A 20,383-nucleotide genomic window follows, 5' to 3' on the forward strand; every position below is an offset into this window, starting at 1 on the left:
TATCTGTAGCAAATCCAAACAGATATCCTTTCGAGGGAGTTCATTTCCACCCTGTTAGTCAGCCAGCAAAGGCTTGTGGGTGTGAAGCTGGTGGTTGGGTGCTATGAATGGTATGTGCATACGCTTGAGTCTCACAGGTTGTGAGTGTGGAGTAGTGAAACAGCTTTACAGAGGAACAAGACCTGTGTTTCCTAAACGTTTCCTTGGCCAGTTTGATTCCTGCTAGATGAAAGGACCTAGTGCCCATTCAGAGAAACTTCCTTAAATGTATTGGAGGAAGCTTACAAAATGACTCCCTTGCATTATAAGAAGTCAAGCAAACAAATAGAAGAGGTGATGGATGGGGAACCTGAAAAGATTCAACCCATTGTGGTGCAAAAGCTGCCTGGAAAACTGTCATAAAAATAATATTGATAAAAGTGAAAGTTATTTCTTTTGTTGGAAAGAAAGGACAGTGTTTTCTACTTCATCAGCCATTGGCATCCAGCAGTTTGTTTAGTTTCCAAGTCCATGAGCATTTACTGCCCCACACCCCAGAGCAGACACAGCTACACCTGTGCCCTGCAGTGTCCCCGGTGTAGACGTGACATCTGCTGACAGAAGGTGCTTTTCTGCCTCTGCAGCTGCATGTTTTCTACAAACAACCTAACCTGTGCTGTCAAAGAGGTGTAGGCTGACTCATGGATGTAACTGCATCCACACCAGGGGGTTTCCTGGCTTAGCTGTGTCTCCTATAGTGTGTAATCTCTTTTTTCTTCCACTTCTCCACAAATCCTGCGCCTGTGCTAATAGAACCTAGTAGCATAAATGAAGCCTGACTCATACTTACTCCACATGTAAAATGTAAAGTAGGTGATTGGGAATATCAGGGACGATTGTGGTTCAGCCTCCTGGCTGCCATTTCCTATAGCCACAGAAGAACCTTAGACAGCACAGTTTGAAGTTGAATCCCATGTGCCTAATTTTGAAGTCCAAATTTGGAAGTAGGAAAAAAACAACAGGAAAATATGTTGGTTTTCATGCTGTTTTCTGTGGGCAGTTCTCTATTTCTTTGCACAGCAGTGCACAGAATTGGAGCGTGTTGCTCTGACTGGTGTGTTGTTCCGCTATAGAGGTGCTTGATGGTCAGAGAGAAATAATGTCTTCTTCTTTCTGATTCCTCTCTGACTTTTTTGTTGTTTTGTTCTTTTTTTTAAAATTATTTTTGTTGGAAATATCCCCTGGTTTGAAGGCTTCCAAGTTGTGATTCTCTCTGCCTGCATTGCATGCAAACACCTGAATGCATTTGCCTCAAAGGGCTTCCCAGTTGGTTTGGTCATGGGGTGAAGACAAATGAAGAGGTGTTGCAGAAAGCAGGGCACTGTCAGTTTGACACTCAGCAGAGAGGGGCAAACCTCACCTGTAACACTGGACACCAAATGGTTCCCTAGTTGTTATACTTAGCAGGAAGGGACAAAAACACGTAGTGGTGGGTGCAAGGAGAAAGCTCATCTGAAGACTGTCTTCTCCTTGTTAATGAATAATCGGTAGGTTTTATTCAGTGGTGCCTGGTCACTGTGCTCAGTCTCTTTGGCCATAATGGCATGTGTATAGAGGCATGGGTCTACTCCATAAATTTTAAATAAATTTGGAGTCTAGGGGAATGGTTTGGATTGGGTGCTCTCCTCAGTCAAGCCTGTAAATCAGGTAGTTGCATTACTTCGTTCTTCAGTTTGGACTCCCAGTTCATGTGGCTGTGACAGCAATAGCAAGAAAAGAAGACTCCGAACTGACAACAACTACAGACTTGTAGTTGCACAGGAATTGGTAGGAGCAACTCCACTTGTGTTGCTGCATGTTCCCTGTACAAAATGTTCCTTCTTTTTCTGAGAAGCTTTAACAAACCCCTAGTTTGCAGCAGACCTTTCCAGTTTTCCAGAAGGAAAGCCCTTTTCTTTCTTTGTGTGGTTCTGGGTTTTGCTGAAGTGGGAGCTGTGACAGATCACTTTTTCTCTCTGTCATCCTGATAATGAAAATTTTAAGGCCAGGCCTTTGTGACTGTTCTCGAACAGGAAAGAACATGGCAATGAGTGCTCCTGGGATGCCCTGAGTGTATGCATTATGCATAGATGCACAGATATTGTCTGGTTATGTGATCAAATACATTTCTTTTGTACAGTATTTCTGTTTCCTTCAGGGCTTGGTGATGTTCCCATTGAAACTCTCACTGACTTCCGTAGAGCAGAATCAAAACCTTTAAGACTGAAGTGGACACACAAGGGCAGTGTTAAATGTATAGGAAATACAGAAATTTGGCATTTGCACAGTTTTCATTGTTCAGCCAAAATGACTGTTGTTTGTTGCTGGTTTGTTTTTTTTTACCATACAAGCACACAGGATGTATGCAGTACATCTATACTTCACACCTACACTATGTATTTTATTCAGTAATTTTTTTTCCTTAGGTAAGCTTGGAGCAAATGATAAGTTATTCTTTTTACTTGGAACACTGCAGAGAAATCTTGAATTATTTATTTCATGCATTTTAGCTTAGTGTATCTGGATGCCTGTAAGCTAACTTTGTAACTGCTTGGGTGTTTGAAATTTCTGAATAAATAGTGGTAGTTGGAAATACCTTACCAGAAAAAGAGGTCACCCTCCTTCCTCCCCCACTGTCTCCTCTGGGGGGAAAAAAAATAATCCCACATGCCTCCTTATGAGCAGTGGGAAGTTGATTTATAAAACAGATGCTGCATAGAAGTAATTGAGTTGAAGTTGCTAGAAATATGTATATGCTACACAACATCTGCAGATCTCAAGATGTATTCATTATCTTTCCAGAATTTAGATCATAATGATGGGTCCTTTATTTAAGTTTCCATGGTGATACAGAAAATGTTTCCCCCTTGTCCTTTGCTAATCAGGACACTTGTGTATTTGAACGGTGATCGTTTTCCTCTCCCCTGGGTAAAGTTACTTTTATTAATACAGAGATATTAAGTTGACACGGAGCTGTCTGCTGCTCAGGCACCGAATCAGTAGCAGACGTATCAAGGATTTGCTACAGATTCCCCAGTGCCACCGTTTAATTAGCCTGGATGCTTCCAAATGTTTGTGAGAAATAGCAGCCACTCTCATAACATGTGATGCAGTCGTGCTTTGGGGATTGGTAAAGTTGAAGTCAAAGTCAAGCAGCCAATAATATATCAAACCAGGCCAAGCTCCTCTACTCCACCCCTTCACCCTTACCTGTCTGTCCTAGGGAAAAGCCTCTGCTGTGTCTTGCAGGGAGTTGCAATTGGGTCAGTGCCCTTACATGAGCAGTCCAAGGGTGCTGTATCCATGTGGCCTTTCCAAAATTTCCTATAATAGTCAAAATTGTGCACCATGTTAAGGCACATTTATTTAACTATACAGCCTCGTGCCCATGGACCCAGGATTTTAATGCTACAGTTGTTTAGAAAATGGTGAAAGATGTGATTTAATTACTAAAGATGCTATTTTACTCAGGATCTTTGCCAAGCTGTTTAAGTGAAAAGCATACTTTGGTTTAAACTAGAATAATTTTTATTTTTTTTATCTTAACCACCCCAAAGGTGCACATATAAATAGAACTTAACCGCTTTTACCAGGCATTTAAATAAGTTTTGTAGAGCTTGCATGAGCCTCAGGTAGTGAAATGCACGTAGTTGGCTGAAAAGGAATGCTCAGTTTTATGTGCTTTGGTTATTTGAATAGATCATAGCACATTTAGGCCACAGGGTTGTTACACCTTGAAATAACTTTTATTTAAGAAAATTTCAAAGAAGCTTATTTTTAACAACCTACATAAAAATAATCATTTTTTATGGTAGCTGTTCACTGACCATTTACAAACTAATGTCTAAAATGTTTTTCCTTTCTATCAGAATAGGAACACTTAGCTTTTTCCTTCAATTGAGGACAATTTCTTAGAAGGAACAGCAGGCTTATTGTCAGACTGGCAAACCAGACCAGAGGGTCAGATGTACCAGCCTGGTGCTGGGAGCAGTTGGCTTTGGTGCTCCCAGCATCCTTGCTCTGTCCTCTCTGCCCAGGGAGTGCTGTCCTCTCTGCAGCAGCAGGAAAATTTGTGGAGCTGTGACAGCATTTGTCATTAAGTTTATGCTGCAGATTTTTAACAGACCCAACGCAGTGTGTAAAACCAGGATCCAGTTTCCCCGCCTGTAGCTGTGTGGTTGATGTGAGGTTCGAGGTGGAAAAAGCTGCTTTCCCTCCCAAACCAGGCATTGTCCCTGACACAGGTGCCCTCCACCCCTTTGCCTGCAGCGCCCGTTTGTTCAGCTGCTGGGGTTTGCCGTGGTGATTATCAAAGCGGGTCTTGGCAACCATATCCTACACTCCATGCTCAAGACCAAGCAGTGGCCTGACCACACTTGACAGCTGGCTTGTTAACTCACATGCCCACAAACATGACAAACACCCCACTGCTCCCTTCCCCATGCGTTGGTGGGTCAAAATGTCCTGCTGTTGTGCGCCCCTGATGCTGCTGGCAGGGAGATCAGCAAAATGCCTCTGTGTTTCCATCCTGACAGAGCAAGGCCAAGTGTATATATAGTAAGTACTGAACCCTCCTTCCCCCATCTGGCGGGTATTCACACACTAATGAGGGTACAGTCATCTCCTATGCAGAGCACGTGTTGGCAGCAGGAGGGGAAGGGCATCACAGGGACGTGCTCAAATGCGTATCTTCACTTTTAAAGGTTATAATTTACATTGGTCTCCCGAGTTCGTCTGCTGCTGGCAGATGGAGTCGGCGGTGCCTGTTAGCCACGTGCCACATTTGTGTGTTCGTGGTACTACCCTGAGCAGGTTACATCTGAGCTGCTTTTTCTGCGCGAAAGAAGTTTCGCTCTCCACCTTAGCAGGAGCTGCAGGGGAATGGAAGTGTGGAAAAGTTTTCAAGTCCTTTGCTTGCTACTTTGTCTTTGCACCTGCCAGTTATTTTACAAGTGGTTTTCTGTGTGTTGTGTCTTTGTGTTTGTCTCTGTGTATGTCTTCATTCATTAAAAAAAAAAAAATAGTTTAACATACAGAGTTGGGCGAGGTCTAATAATATGTACACAATATGACATTCACAGACTTTCCAGAGGTTTGAAGAAGTAGCTGATTCTCAGGTTCATTCCGCAAACCTCCCTAAGCCTTTGGTCCCATTTTTCTCCCCAGAAAGTTCACCTGAGAGCCAAAAGTCTGCCATGTCCTCTGGCTTCTTAGCCGAGGGCAGCAGACTGTCCAAAGCCTGAGTTGTGTTTTTCTCCCAGTGACCAGTTACAGGGAGGATGAAGAACAGTCAGCATCTTCAGGCAACAACGATGAGGTGATTAAGCAGTTTGAGTTCTCTGTGTCACGCTCACAACGTTTTCGATCAGAACTGTCTGAAAAAGCAACACCAGCAGGAGTGGAGTGTAGACTCAAGTTCAGGCACTTGCCCTCCAGCCACAAGGGAACAGTACAGAGGTATCTGAATGCAAAGGTATTGTTTGCATGAAAAAGGCTGAAGAACTTGGACTCTAAGATCTGTAGCCTCAACACAGGGAGGTTCTTTTCTTGCAGAGAACAAGTCCTGGTTCTTGCTTTCTCTCTTGCTAAACTTGGTTTCCCGATTGGAAACCTGCAGCTAAAATACTTAGAGGGAAGAGTCTGAATCAAAGGCTTGCTGAGGTCCACGAAGATCTTTCCATTAATTGTATACAGTTATCGAATTCTGTCTCCTTAACCCACAGGGATTTTCATGGATTTTTACTGGAAATTTTAGCAGAGTAAAGACTGCAGGACTTGGTTCTAATTATTTTTCATCTATACCACCATCTCTTTAGAAAGCTTTTTAGCAGAAGTTAAATGCCTCTTTTGTAACAACTTTACAAACACAAGGTGAACAGTGAATGAATTATGCTGTATAATTTGCCAGTGCATACGCCAAATGTCAGGCAATGACAGAAACTAAAAATTTATGGCACAGAAGGGAGGAGTTTTATGATCTTCCATGGATTAATGTAATGACTCTTTTATACAAACAGAGATGAAATGCATTTAAAAACATAGCCATTTAGAAAATTGGCCTCAACACATTCTAAAATCTGGAGAAGTTCATTAGAGGCAAGGGCCATGAAAGTGCCCTTTGTTTTTATTTCCATAAAATGTTTTAATTTTGAATTATAATTGCTTGATTGGAGCGATCATTTGAAGATATGTCTCTCCATCAAACTCTTCCTCTGGTACAACATGGTGCAGGGTTGCTCTTACTTTTCTTTTTGGAAGTAATATTAATACTAGTTAAATAGCTGTTCAGTAACTCGATGAAACCAGGTATTGAAGCCTGCTTTCACTGAGAGATTTGGTACTCTCACCCATTCCTCACTAAGCTCAAGATTAGTCCTTTCATTACAGACAAATGCCTATAAACTAATCCTTGGGCGTGCCAAGTCACCCTCAAATCCAGAGAGGCTTCTGAGCATGTAGAGCTGCTGTTACTGCGTGTAGAGTGATATGTGCACACACCTACAGCTCCTGATATGAGACCTTCCTTTGGGAGAAAAGTGGTTGGGGTAAATCCTAGATAACCCGACATCCTGCTGCCCTCCAGTTACTGATCTGAGAACTTCATATGTGTGAGAGTCCATGTTGCCCCCTGGCTGGTGCTGTGATCACAAAACATAAAGACTTGTGGGAATAAAGCCATCATTGTGCCCCAAGGGTGTATCAAACACCGTCCCAGGGGAGCAGATTCTCTGGCCTGTCTGGGGTTGGAGGGATGAAGGATCTTTGGAAAGTGCTGAGTCCAGACTGGGATCATGGCATATTCAGACTCTGCCTGAGACTTCTCTTCTCCTCATATTCTTTTAACAGACCTTTTAGACGTATTGCTGGTAGTTTTAATTTCTTACAGAAGCAGAAATCTATAGCAAACTTAGGCACAGAGTGAAGTTGAGCATCTTGGAGAGCCCTGAATAGCTTCTCTCCCACTCAGCCTTGACATACGGCAAAGTCTTCTCACATCATGTTCTTACAGGAGATTTTCCTTGACCCTCTGTGTCTGTTATCGATGTCGTGACAGTCTGCACTTTGGTCTCATTTGCCTTTAACTTTTCACCTGTTAAAAAAAAATCTTTGTAGTAACCTGAATAGATCTTGGAAAGAGGAGTGCACGCTGCAGGAAGGAAATGTTTGTAGGATGCTCTGGGGAGATGAACGGCGTGAATGCCAGCTCTGCCCACAGCCTCTCTGCAAATCACCCTGTTAATAAAGAGCCTATTTTAGTTCTGGAAACATGGAGTCTTCTCAGGCTATTACCCAGCGTGTGGTAAATTAAACAATCTTGGCCTGATTGCATAATGTCACTTGAAATTTAAGATCCTTTTTCTCTTTAACCCCTAAAATTTACAAGCCATTTTTGTTTAGATTTATTGTAATTAGATAATGATTCTGCTCCTTCGAGGCTCTTCTAGGAAGTTTTTTAGCACTTTAATGGTGGCTCATCTCAAAATAACCAGGAGCAGGAGCACTGCTTGGTCTCCCTGCATCAGGTTTGTTTTGTCTCAGTGCAAGGGGGCACCTGGTGCAAAGGGTACTGCAGTCATTTGGAACTGGGGCTGTAGCAGGGGCCAGGCAAGAGGACTGCTGCTGTATGAGGACAAATATGCCTCAGTCTCACTAATTTGTGTCTCTGCTGCTGTTAGTGTCTTTCAGGAAGTGAAGGGTTGAAGCTGGGAGCTAGGAGTACTTCAAGTCCAGAAGTACCTAGATCCATACTGAAATCCTTTTCTCCTCTGGACCATATTTAAACAAGTTCTTACCTTTCATCACGAGTTTTTCTTTCACTTTGGAAAATCACAAAGAAAAGACATACTTTTATTATTTTTGTGTGTGTGAAAGGACAGGATTTCCCAAGATTTCACAGAGAAACATGGCCTCGGTCAGCACAGGTAATAGGGACACATAAGCTCTTCATATGTGTTTCTTGTTGGTCGATGACCTATGTGGTGTCAATTTAGTAAGATCTACCAGGCTCTGTATTTTAGCTCTGGCAGTGTGTTTTAGGAAGTGATGAGACCTCTCAGGACATTTCTTTGGCACACTGTAATGCTTCATAAAACTGAGAGATTGTGTCATTTAAAAAAAAGAAAGATGCTGTAGATTAGCCAGAACATTTACCTGCCAATGTGAGGGTGGACTTCACAGTATTTTCTAGCCTGATTTTCAGTGTTTGATGCGCCAGTATTTCCCTCTGTCTTTGGAGATATCCCAGTTCCTGTTACAGCTTGATTAGGAGGCGACGTTCATTCTTTCATCTGACAAAAGTCACAGTTTCTTCATGGCCAGTTCTCCAACCTTAAATACAGACTTTTCTGATTTATTGGTAATTTCTGTTCCCCAGTCATTCCCCTTGCTCCTTTCTTGTGGACACATATGACACGACAGGGAAAGTTTGGGGGACCGGATTCTTAAGAAAAGTCACACTCTTCTGATGTACAGTACTATCTGCCCTTGATCTTAGAATTGGCTGCTCTTCTCTATGGGGACTCTTGGCTAATTAAAGTTCAGATGGTTAGATAATGCTGTCTCAACCTATATCCCTGATGCTGTGCTGTTTATTCATGTCAGGTATTCATAAGACAGTTGACATTTTCTTCCTTAAAGATCTCTCAGGTAAATTACAGGCATTTTACTGCTCTGACCTTTTCCTTTACAGGAAGAACTTTTGTTTTCACCGTTTATTTTGTGAATATAATGTTAGAACGGATGTAATTGGAGAGGTGTAGTTGTTCTAGCCTGTATAGTTGGGCTATTACCTGTAATGATCCTCTAATACTGGTATTTATACGTGATTATCTCTTACCAAATTACTTTAAATTTAAAGAAAAAGCCAGACTGCTTCTCTGAATGGTTTTGGTGAATCACCTTTTCCCTTCCTTTCCCTGAATGCTACATTTGCTTTCCTAACACATTCATTTTGCATTTTGTGCCTGAGTCTTAGGAAGATGGCTTGCTCTATTAATATATTTCTGGAGTTCTCCTGTTATGAATAGACTTTTATGGCTTTAATGTAGTTTTTGAAAATTCCTCTATTATTGATCTAGATATTATCCCAGCAGGAGTCAAACCCACAAGACAATTGTGTGAGGATAATTTCTTACTACAGAAGCATTTTATTCTGAAAGCCTGCTGTGTGGTGTGTGCTTTGATGGATGACCCACTGTTTAAAATGTGTGTTAGGCATTGGCTTGCTAATTAAATGCCTTAAGGAGCGCTGGTATCCATTCAGTCTCAGTAAATGTGTGGAATTTCTGTTCTTTTATTTCTTGCTTACGCTCTTATGTTTACTTCTTCCTGTTTTCTGACTTTGTAGAGAAGAATAGCAAAAAGTCAAATTACTTTCTACCCTCACTCAAGACTTTCAGCTTAGGGCAGAGGCAAAACAATGAAGGCTTTTGGGCTCGGGACTAGGTCTGCCAGATGGGAGGATGAGGAGGAGAAGAAACAGGGTTTGCATTTCAGAAGGGAGTGAGAAGAGCACTCACCTGGGATTTGAGAGATATGAATTTGGATCCCTCTTTGCTCCTGAAGGACCATCTCCCATGAGGAAGAGGAGATAATTACAAAGCTGTGAGATGCTCTCATACTCCTCTGTTGAAGTGCTTGTTCTGGAAGCATTTTACTGGGAGGGAGAGTGTGAGACCATTCATAGTTGAAGAAAGGGGATGAAGTTATTCTCCTAATTTCTGAGCTGTTAAATTGAAAGGGCAGCCAAGGAGAGGGGCAAGGACTTCTGTACACCTCCAGGAAATGTTTCCTGAGTATAATCCCCATTCCCCTTGTTGGATTTTGTGTGTGTGTGTAGCAGATATGCATTAAGAACACCACATTTGCTGCTAAGGCCAAACACAGAATTTTTTTCTCAGAAAGATTTGGGCTTTTTGTTCTGGACAGAGGAATGTGTAGAGAATCATAAAATGGTTCAGGTTGGAAGGGACCTTTAAAGTTCATTTAGTCCAATGCCCCTGCTGTGATCAGGGTGCTCAAAGTCCCATCCAGCCTGGCCTTAAACACTTCCAGTGGTGGGTCATCTACAGCTTCTCTGGGCAACCTGTTCTAGCGGTCTCACCACCTCATAGTAAAGAATTTCTTCCTTATATCCGATCTCAATCTACCCTCTTTCAGTTTAAAACCATTACCCCCTTTACTGTCACTACAGACTGTGGTAAAAAGTCTTTCTCCCTCTTTCTTATAAGTTCTTTCTAAGTATCAAAAAGCAGCAATGAGGTCTTTCTGATACTTTCTGTTGTCCAGGCTCTCTCAGCCTTTCTTCATACAAAAGGTGCATACAAAACCCCCTGACCATTTTCATGACCCTCCTATGGACCTGCTCTAACAGGTCCATGTTTTTCCTGTGGTAGGGACCCCAGAGCTGGACTCAGAACTCCAGGTGGGGTCTCATGAGAGTGGAGTAGAGGGGCAGTATCCCCTTCCTCAACCTGCTGGCCACACTGCTTTTGTTGCAGTCCAGAATGCAGTTGGCTTTTTGGTTCATCCATCAAATCCATATCTCTCTAACTTAGAGACAAGGATGTTGTGTAGGACCATCTCAAAAGCCTTAGAGAAGTCAAATTAGATGGCATCTGTTGCTCTTCCCGTATCCACCAATGCAATCACTCCATCACAGCAACCACCAGTTTGGTCAGGCAGGTTTGCCCTTTGTGAAGCCATATTGATTGTCACATTCCTGTCACATTTCTGTCACATTCCTGACATTCATGTGCATTGACATATCTTCTGGGAAGATCTATTCCACGATCTTTCTGGGCACAGAGGTGAGACTGACAGTTTGGAAGTTCCCAGGGTCCTCCTTGCTGCCCTTTCAAAGGATGGGTGTGAAGTTTGCCTTCCTTTGGTCACCAGGGACTTCACCTGACTCCTGTGACTTCTCAAATATGAGGGAGAGCAGCTTAGCAACTGCATGAGCCTGTTCCTCAGGATCCTGGAGTGTATGTCATCAGGTCCCATGGGTTTGTGTTCAGGTCCCTCAGAAGGTCTCAAACCTGATCTTCTCCTGAGATGGGTGGGGCTTCATTCCTCTAGTCCCTGCCTTGATGTTCAGAGACTTGAGAGGTGTGGGACAAGCAACTGAGAGTGAAAACTGAGACAAAAAAAAGTTGTTGGGTACCTCAGCCTTCTCCATGCCAGCTGTCACCAGGGTCCCTGTCTAATTTGTCAGGGAATAAAACCGTTGATTCATCTAAACAAAAGTAAACTAATAGTTTTCTATTAAACACAGTAATTAATATTATTTTTTTAAGATTTAAATTGGAGACCAAATTTGAAAGAAAAAGATTGTTCTGTAATAATGACAAGGAGGTGTCTCTACTTGAGCAGGGGAGTGGACAAGATGACCTCTGGAGGTCCCTTCCAACCTCAACTCCTTCTGTGAGTCTAAACCCCAAATAGCTGTGCCTGCAAAGGAGGTAATTCTGTTTTCATTGCTGTCATCAGCTGTCTGGAAGCACAACTTGTTTTCTTTCACTGTAACTGCTCCTTGCCTCTTTGAAAGAGATGGAGGCAGAATCTTGCTCTTTGTGCTCCTAAAGCAAGGCCCATCAGGAGATGCATTAGGAGAAGGAAGGACCTTGTTTTTTTCCTGAAGGTGCTTGCAGGCCACATCCAAGGCCAAATCATGATGTTGTTTCCATCTCTGTCCCTGGACATGTAATTATCTGTGCTGCTCCATCCAGAGAGCTCTCAGCGGTGCTTTCAAGTGGAGAAAAGATCCCTGTGTTCAAAATAGAGATATCAATGGTAGTAGAAAATGAATCTGTGGTGTGAACCAGAGAAGATTATTTTGTTCTCATTAATGAGCCTAACTTTAGCCCATGGAGTAAGTGTGTAGGAACAGATGAATTAAAACTAATAAAAGCAGGCAGGAAATTAGGGAACAGAACACATCTCCTCTCAGTTGTCTTTTGGGCAATTTTGCTCAAACATGGGATTTGGAGATTCCTGCTTGGCTTGTGGGGCTGGTCACGCTCACCCAAGCTCTCAGAGGGGTGATAGGTTCATGGTGGCACTCTGTTATCTCTGTGAAAGTCCTTTCCTCACCAGCACTATGCCCTTGAGGACAATGCCAACTGCTCTCTTTTCCTCCTCCTTCTCCTCCTGCATGGAAGGAGACTGTGATACCCATTCATCAGGCCTATGCTGTGCTTTTCTGTAGTTTGTCTGACCTGTGTTTTCATGGAAGAGATTGCTTTGGGACTGCAAAGCAGCTCCAAGGCACTTGAATATCCCAGATACTCCATTGATAATTGCATTTGGCGGTTAACTTTGTCAAGTAAAGGCAACTGGTTTCTCAGTTCAGCCCTGTCCCCTCCATCAAATGCTGATTTAAACAGTATTTGTTATTTTATAGATTCAGCGCTGCAGTACTCAGAAACTGAAACGAGAGAAAAAAAAAGGAAAAAAAAAAGAAAAGAAAGGAGAGAAAGGCACATTTTGAAAGTTATAGGGGGAGGAATTTGTTCTAATCCCTCTGAAATTATTTTCTTGCTGAAAATTGTTAGATCTGGATGGACTAAGCCAACTGAGTTACCAAGACAACCTATCCTATCGTGGAGATGACCATGTATCTGTTGATTCAAGAACAACAACTGGGAATAGGGGCACTGGGCAGAATAAAGGGCCCAGGATGGAGCCCAGCATCGGGGATGGCATTAGCCGAGCAGCCACGGAAGGACACTTGGAAATGGAGACAGCACCTGCCAACCAGGGATTGGAAGTAAATGATGCTACTGACAGCTCATCGGCTTGGAGCCCTGAGGTACGGTGAATTGTCATTTATCACACATGGTGTAAGCTTTCGGAGGATATTGGGGGCCAAAAAGTGTTAGAGGAGAAATGAAGTGAAAAATTGATCAGCGCAGCCCAAGATAATGGTACTCCTGTGTGCATGTGTGCGTGAACATACACCCCTCCCTTTGTGTTTCCCCTCTTTCTGGTATTTTACCTCTTGCTACTAACACTAATTCACAGAAGCTCTTTTATTGCCTGCTTTCTGACTGCAGTCTCTGAGCTGAAATTGGAGCCATTAGCTGCCTGACAGCATTTACTGTCATTTAGCAAAGAGCACTCTGTGGTGGCCCAGGGCTTTGTCACTGGCTCTACATGCAAGGTGTGCGTCTCGGGACGTGGTATGTGGTCACTGGGTCAGATCTGTGCCTCTTTTTCCAGGTGTTTTCTATGATTTAGACAATGGGAAGCATCTGGAAAGCTGGACACAGCTGGTGGGGGTGGCCTGTGACTTGGCCAAGTGACCATCACTCTGGTCCCCACTGATACCAGGCAACTGTTTAGGGAAGGAGGGAACCCAAGGCTGCTTTCCCTTAGTTCTGCAGCTTTATTTTGAAGCCTCAAGAAAACATTTTGGATTTTAAGGCATTGTAAACACTTGATTACTTAGCATCTCCCTTTTCTCTCCTAATCTCTCTGCCTGATGTGTTGATTTTCATTATTTTACCACAGGGTAAAATGTCTGAAAAAATATCAGCCTGCATCAGACATATTAAAAGAACAGCACAAAGGTCACACTTGCCTGAGTTAAAAGAGACTGCTCTTCAGCTGTGGAAATTAATACTTCCATCACATTCTGAGCAACAAGGCTTTGAGGGAAAGGTTCCTATCCTCACTGCAGGCTGCCTGCAGCCAGTTAAAGAGATGGAAGGCAGCTCCTTGGGGCATATGCTCAAGCCCTAAGGGGTGTTTGGAGCAGCATTTTTGTTTGCTGAACAATCCAGTCCCACAAAACACTGCTCATCACATGCAAACTCTGTGTGGCAGCAGCTCTGCCCTCTTTTTGCTGTTTGTCTGCCCATCTGAGGCTCATTTATCCTTTTCCAAATTTGATGTGCATTTCTGTGGTTCACATGTGCCTCAGTGTCTCCAGTGTCCTCTTGTATTTCTTTGGAATACATCTCTTGTTTTGCTCCTGGTATCTACATTTTCCAAATGCAAAGAATGATTCTAGCATCAGGGGGCAAATATACCCAAGACCCAGTTTATCTGCTACAAGCAGCTTCTCATCTGAAGGTATTGTGTGCATTAATGAAAGACTTTTTATTGCAGGAACTAAATGTTCTGACATGCCAGAAATGTCCAAGTGCTATTATGCTCCACTCAAAGGACCTCTCTTTAGAGACGGAAATGGTAATTTTATGCCCCTGCAGTGGAACCACAAGTACCGTTTCAATCCTTATCCATGATTAGCTGTTCTTTCAGGTTTCTCTGGCAGAAATGGACTTATTTTACTTAGTGAAGTGGATATTGGCTGTCCTGAATGACCAGGTTAGACATGCAGTATCAATCAGTATATTTGGCTTGACTTCACAACAACTGTGCTGGGCAGAGGGAAAGAAATTCAGATGAAATATCTAAACCCCAGTCATTCCTTGGATTCCAATTTAAGTGTCTGTATAATCAATATGTTCACAATGCACTTGTAGCCCAGCTGAGCTTTGAGAGCTGAGGGGAGTTCTGTCAATGACTTCCACGGAAGGGAGATTACTGTGTGTGAAGCAAACCTGTACAGGGCTGAGTCCTGGATAGCACAGAAAGGGCCACCCTGTGAGGTCTCTAAAGCTTGGTTGCCCATGGAAAGGTTACTGCCACGGAGTGTGGCAGTTCTCTTTCCCTCTCTGCCTCCAGTTCACGTAGTTTTTCTCTGCAGTGGATGTGACTGCAGCTCCAGTAGCACGATTTGACATTTCCTGAAATCCAAATCCTATCTAGCTCTTCAGTCAAAAACCAGATCTCTGACCTTCAGCCTGCCCTACACGCTGCCAGAAGGTGAGATACTTAGCCCTGCTGGGATGGGAAATTGCCTCTTGGATCTTCGTGCCTGTGGGTTTATGATGGTGCCCAGGAGTTCACCTTCTCCAGCTCAGGCATGTGGATGAAAGCAAAGTTATGCTGCAAGCACAGTTGTCTCCACACCTTAGCAGCAGCCCTTGAATGTGCTTTGATTCCATCTCCTCAGTAGCAAATGCACAGATAAAAGTGTGAAGGGATGAAAATGTGGAGGGAAATATGAGTCAAGCACAATCCCATTACGTTTCCTTCTTAAATATTATTTCATCAACCAGACAGAAATAACTTGACAGCTACAGAGAGCAGCACTTAACATTTGCATAACACCACGCTCTCTCCAGGCAACCTGGCCTACCTTGCATTTTTGTTTTTTTGCAGCCTGCTGTTCATACAGAAAGGTATTTTTGTGGCCAACCAAGTCATTTTAGGTGTTGCCCAAGCGGTGTTTTTTTCTCCCTTTGACATTACTTCTGCAAGACGTCTGACAGCAGGTCTCCAGCCTCAGTCTGCACACTTGAACTTTTGTATTCACGTGCACAAGTCTTAAACACCTCTGAAAATATGGAGAGCTGGAGCTTTGCACGTCATGGCAGATTAATCTGAGCACTAGGAAAAGTAGATTGGCAGGAAGTAAACACAAATTTTGATGTTTATCTGAGGCCTTGTTTGAGACACGTACCACCCTAGGCACTTCTGAAGGGAATTACATCAGACATCCCAAGGCCCATCATCTGTTCTCTGAACAATAAGATTCCTGTGTTGAAAAGAAGTGTTACTTGAAATGCGAAAGAAGAGAAATGTTTGAGGAGGAGGGTGACTCAGATTCTGGTGACAGGCCTTAATTCACCTTCTGGCTATTAACTGAAAATCTTTCCCTAGTACAGTGTATACTCATGTTTAAATACAAATCATTGATCACTATAGCAACCCCTTTATCACATGAAGCACATTCTAGCTCTGAGATAAAAAAGCACTTTTGAACAGAAATGCACACGCCCACTCAGCAAAAGGTAAGGTGAGCATCCATGTTTTTATCTTGTTTTATCAAGATGATTTTTGTTTTAAAAGTAGGTAAAAGATTGTGTGTGGATTGGTCTGCACATGTTGTGCTTGTTTATTTTGAATTTTTATTCTGAATGTATTAGTATCCAAACAGAACAGAAGGAACAGATGCTTCTCTTGGGAGATTTAAAAAGGGTATAAAGAGTCAGTATGTATTTACTCAGACTGTTTTTCTCCATTATCATTGCCTTAGCTGTAGGAAAAGTATTGAAATATAGGGTAGCATCTAGAAATGGAATTTCAATTTTGCAAGAAATTCTGATATGGTGATTTCCTCTCCCATCAAACTGAGCCACAGTGCTTAATTTTTTTAATTTATAGCAGAACAAAATATCTAAAAAGTTAGCAGGTTTGGCTGAATTGTTTGATTTTGCTAATGCAAAAAATATGTCTTGACAAAAAATTCCAATGTACGTTCAAAGTAACATTGTAAGTTAGTAAAAACATTTAAGTTGGTCAAACTTACTTACATAAGTAAGTTGGTCAAAACATTTTGTTGATGCCTCAAAATTGCTGTGAATGAAATGTAAAAAAACCTTTGTTGAGTTTTTCCTATGAGGAATGTTTTCCAAATTAACTGTCTCCTGCAAAACATGTAGATATTGATGAAACTTTTTGTTGGAAATGTTTCAACAAGTGCTATTGCTTACTAGAGTGCATGGGGAATATTACACAAAATCAGGCAATTAACAATCATTGCCCTTTCAAGAAACAGTGGGGTCTTTATTTTGCACAGGAACTGCCTACACTTGCAGGCACGAGGAAGAACAATCTTTTTTAAATGGAGTTCAGATCACAGAGACAGTTGAACTCCAGTGGAGGTGTTATTTCTTCCTTCTCTTTGCAGGAACATAATGAAGTGAACAGTGTACCAGCTCATCATGGCACTCATGAGCCCATCTGCAAATGTGGTGATCTAGATGTCATCTTCAACTATAAACCCTCGAGTCAAAAGCTGGTGGTTACTATCTTGGAGGCCAGGGATATCCCAGACAAAGACCGCAGCGGTGTGAACACCTGGCAAGTGCACACAGTTCTGATGCCAGGCAAGAAACAGAGGGGTAAAACGAGCGTTCAGAGAGGACCCATCCCCATCTTCAAGGATAAAATTGCCTTCGGTAAGCTGGAACCACAGGAGTTAAGCAGCCACGCCGTTCGCTTCCGCCTCTACGCGGTGCACAAGATGATTGGAGAGAAGATGATGGGAGAGCAGCTGTTCTACCTGAGCAACATCAGCCAGGAAGAGGAAGTGAAGGTGACACTGGTCTTGGAGCCCAGAAGTAACTTGAGTGTAAGTTTGATGAAAGACATATGGGATCCATAAAATTGTTTGTCTGGTGAGCGGGGACCAGCCTTACCTGACGTCTTTCATTCAGGGCTGTTAGCATGTGACTGGTGGATCTGTCCTGCTGTCACTTAAAAAGTTATCAGTAAGGGGAAGCACAGGATATTTGTTCCCTATGCAAAGCTGTGCTTTATTAACAACAGATCAGCTAGCAAGCTGACACCAAACCATGTGTATGTACTACATCTACACGAATCATCACATGCTGTGCCATTCAGAAATAGTAGGTTGATCCAGGAACCACCAAGGCTAATTATGTCTTAATTTCAATAAGGACAGTGATTCTTGTGCACCATTGTGATTCTTGTGTTGGTGGACCTGTACTACTGCCAGTGCAGGAGCTACCTCATTTGGCCCTAGCTACTAGCTTGTGTATCTCCACATGGTGCAGTTTCCATGTTGCCAGAAATGCTTAGTAATGTTCCTTTACATGACAGATGGAATTGGAGAGGTGGGTCACGGGAAGAGGAACTGGCTGTGCTGCTTCCTAATTTCCCAAGCACATCACAGTTGTATCCAGCTCTGGCTATGCCAATCAATTTGTGTAGATGAGCTCTGTCATGATTCATTGTCTACAAAAAGCTCAGTGAGAGGCTGTGCACACAAAATGAATAAAACATCGAACTCCAGGTGAAGAGGGAATAGAGAGAGCATTGTGGGAGCAAGGAAAGAAAGTAAGAAAATGCACAGACCAAAAAACCCCAAACTGCAAACTGTATTCCATCCAAAAGCCATTATCAGGGAGATTGACTGAGCATTAATGTAGTAGGATGTTTGGTTATCTCAGAGGCTTTGATTTACAGTAGTGATAACACATTATGCAGAGTTCCTCATCTTTAAAGAGAAAGTTCAGAGATGTGTTTTTGTAAAAGTGACGCTCTGATTCTCCTGGTGCCCCAGCATAATTAATTCTTAGTTATTGTAATTTCTTAAGAGAGCTGTTACCAAATGAGACTAGAAGATATAAATTGGGGGAGGGTGGTGGTGAATGTCCTGATGATTCTCTCGGTGCTCTTTCCCTGCAGAGTGCAGATTCTCAGCTTAGTCTGTCAGCAATCTCTCACAGTGATAGTGCTTCTTCAACACAGTCCCTGTCGCATGGAGGGGTGCCAGAGCTGCTCGTGGGATTGTCATACAATGCCACTACGGGGCGGCTGTCGGTGGAGATGATCAAAGGCAGTCATTTCCGAAACCTCGCAATTAATAGGCCACCTGGTAAGTACTCTCACTGCTATTAAATAACACCATTGAGTCAAAATTTGCTTCTTATTTTCTTCCTCGAGATACTCAATTATGCCTTTTCTGAGCCGGGTTTCCTTGCAGAGCACCTGATGAAAAATTAAAAGCCTTTATTTCAGATGCGCGTGTTGGTAAATGTTACAGGGTAATTGGAGGCAATCATATGAAGACACAGCTGATGGGATGGTAATACCTGAATGTCTGTTTTATTGCATATACCTTTACAACATCAGATTAAGGCAAAAGTGTCATTATACCCAAAGCACAGGGTAATTCTCAGCAGATCCATAAAAAGAAAGAAGCACTTTCCAAGTGTTTATATGTTACCATGTGACCCACAGGGGCCCTGCCTCATGCCATTAAGTGTTTCCCAGGGCTATACTTTGTTTAGTCCCCTTGCTGTGCTGCTGAGTGCTGGGTGACCTGGTGCTTTGGGCCCTTTGGGGATCCTCCTGCTGTGAATTCTCGGCTGCTGCACAAGAAAATCTTCTGCAGAAGGAAAATTGGAAAGTTGTCACAACAGGGTCACAATAGTTGAGTTCCTTTCCTCCAGTCCTACAGGAAAAAATGGAAATTGCCTTACAGTAGGTTTAGTTAGTGCCTGAGCTGTAGTTAGTCCTTGACATGGATAGTGCTGCTGTCCATGATATAGATGGAGTCACAAAGCCATAGCACCTGATCTTTGCTTTGCCACTGGGATGCCTCATTCAGGGGTTGAATGGCAGCACTGTATTCATCCTGTGTTGTCCTTTTGCCTCCTGTCTGACACCAGCAACTGATGGCAATGTGAAATAATGTGTGTTTTTTGTTTGTCTGTTGGTGTGTTTGCTTTTCGTGATGTTTGCCTACTTGTCAAAGATAATAACCTTTGACGGTTCCTTGCCTTCGCTGGATTTGACATAATATCTGTAGCTGCAAAATGCTAAGATTGCTTTTGCAAGATACTCTGCTCTTTGGCCCAGATCTAGCAAAATATTTATGTAATATTTCAGTGTATGGATGTGAAAACTCGAGTTTCTACTAAACTATACTGGAGTATATTACAAAAATAATGTGTCATCATTTAGTCCCTCGAGAATTAAGGGCAAGCCTGTGCAGCAGTAAAACACCTGACCCCAGTCTGTGTAGTCCTAGCTCATCTTTTATTATCTGTAGCAACATAGGTCTCTATGTGAGTTACTTAAAGGCATGTTCTTGTTAACATTTACATGTTTTATTAAAAACATTTTGTGTTTGTTGATGACAAAAGAACAGAAGCAGGATATGGGCAAAGGAGGCATTCCTTGAGGGACTTTTTATTTTAAATTCTGACTGAATTTTCCATTTCTATGTTTGTGGGGCTTCAGATAAATCTAATTTATTCTGTTTGATGAGGTGGGCAAAGTCTTCTGTCAGCCAAACTAACAGTGCATACATTGTTTCATAGCAGTTCTTTCATGTTTGCTGTTAAGACTATCTCGAGTTGTTTCTTCTCATCCTTTCTGTATCCAAAAGAACTTTAACATTGTCAGACCAGTGTCTCTCAGTGTTAGATCAGCTTTTAGGTGAAACACAGAGATCCATAAATGATTATAGGCAAATTCTGAACCTATCACAATCTGCTTCTTTTATTCCAAGTTGCATTGTTGCTTCTGCTTTCTTAATTGTTCTTCTGTGCCTACAAAGTTCCCAGCGGTGTGGTGAGAAAAGGAAAACCCAGTGAAGCAGAAACTGAAGGAAATTAAAAAGAAGGAAGAAAACCAGCACTTGTCTCAGATGCTGGAGCAGCATTTCACTGATAACTCCTCAGGCACTGCAGGGGAGTGCTGTGAGGTCCGATCGTTACTGTCTGAAACATGCTGGTGGCTGAATGAGATGCTCAATAAGTCC

General features: G+C 42.5%; 1 protein-coding gene across 2 annotated transcripts in view; it reads left to right on the forward strand.

The window, feature by feature from the left end:
- Window positions 1-20,383, forward strand: part of SYT16 (synaptotagmin 16) — a 109,714-nt gene that overhangs the window by 72,256 nt on the left and 17,075 nt on the right. For both annotated transcript variants that reach the window (XM_017807704.1, XM_017807705.1), the window contains 3 exons: window positions 12,570-12,826; window positions 16,778-17,221; window positions 18,301-18,490. In XM_017807704.1, coding sequence (XP_017663193.1) covers window positions 12,570-12,826; window positions 16,778-17,221; window positions 18,301-18,490 — 891 coding nt within the window. The remainder of the gene's footprint in view (window positions 1-12,569; window positions 12,827-16,777; window positions 17,222-18,300; window positions 18,491-20,383) is intronic.

Source organism: Lepidothrix coronata, unplaced genomic scaffold (genome assembly GCF_001604755.1).
Source record: "Lepidothrix coronata isolate B3197 unplaced genomic scaffold, Lepidothrix_coronata-1.0 Scaffold19, whole genome shotgun sequence".
Lineage (NCBI taxonomy): Eukaryota > Metazoa > Chordata > Aves > Passeriformes > Pipridae > Lepidothrix > Lepidothrix coronata.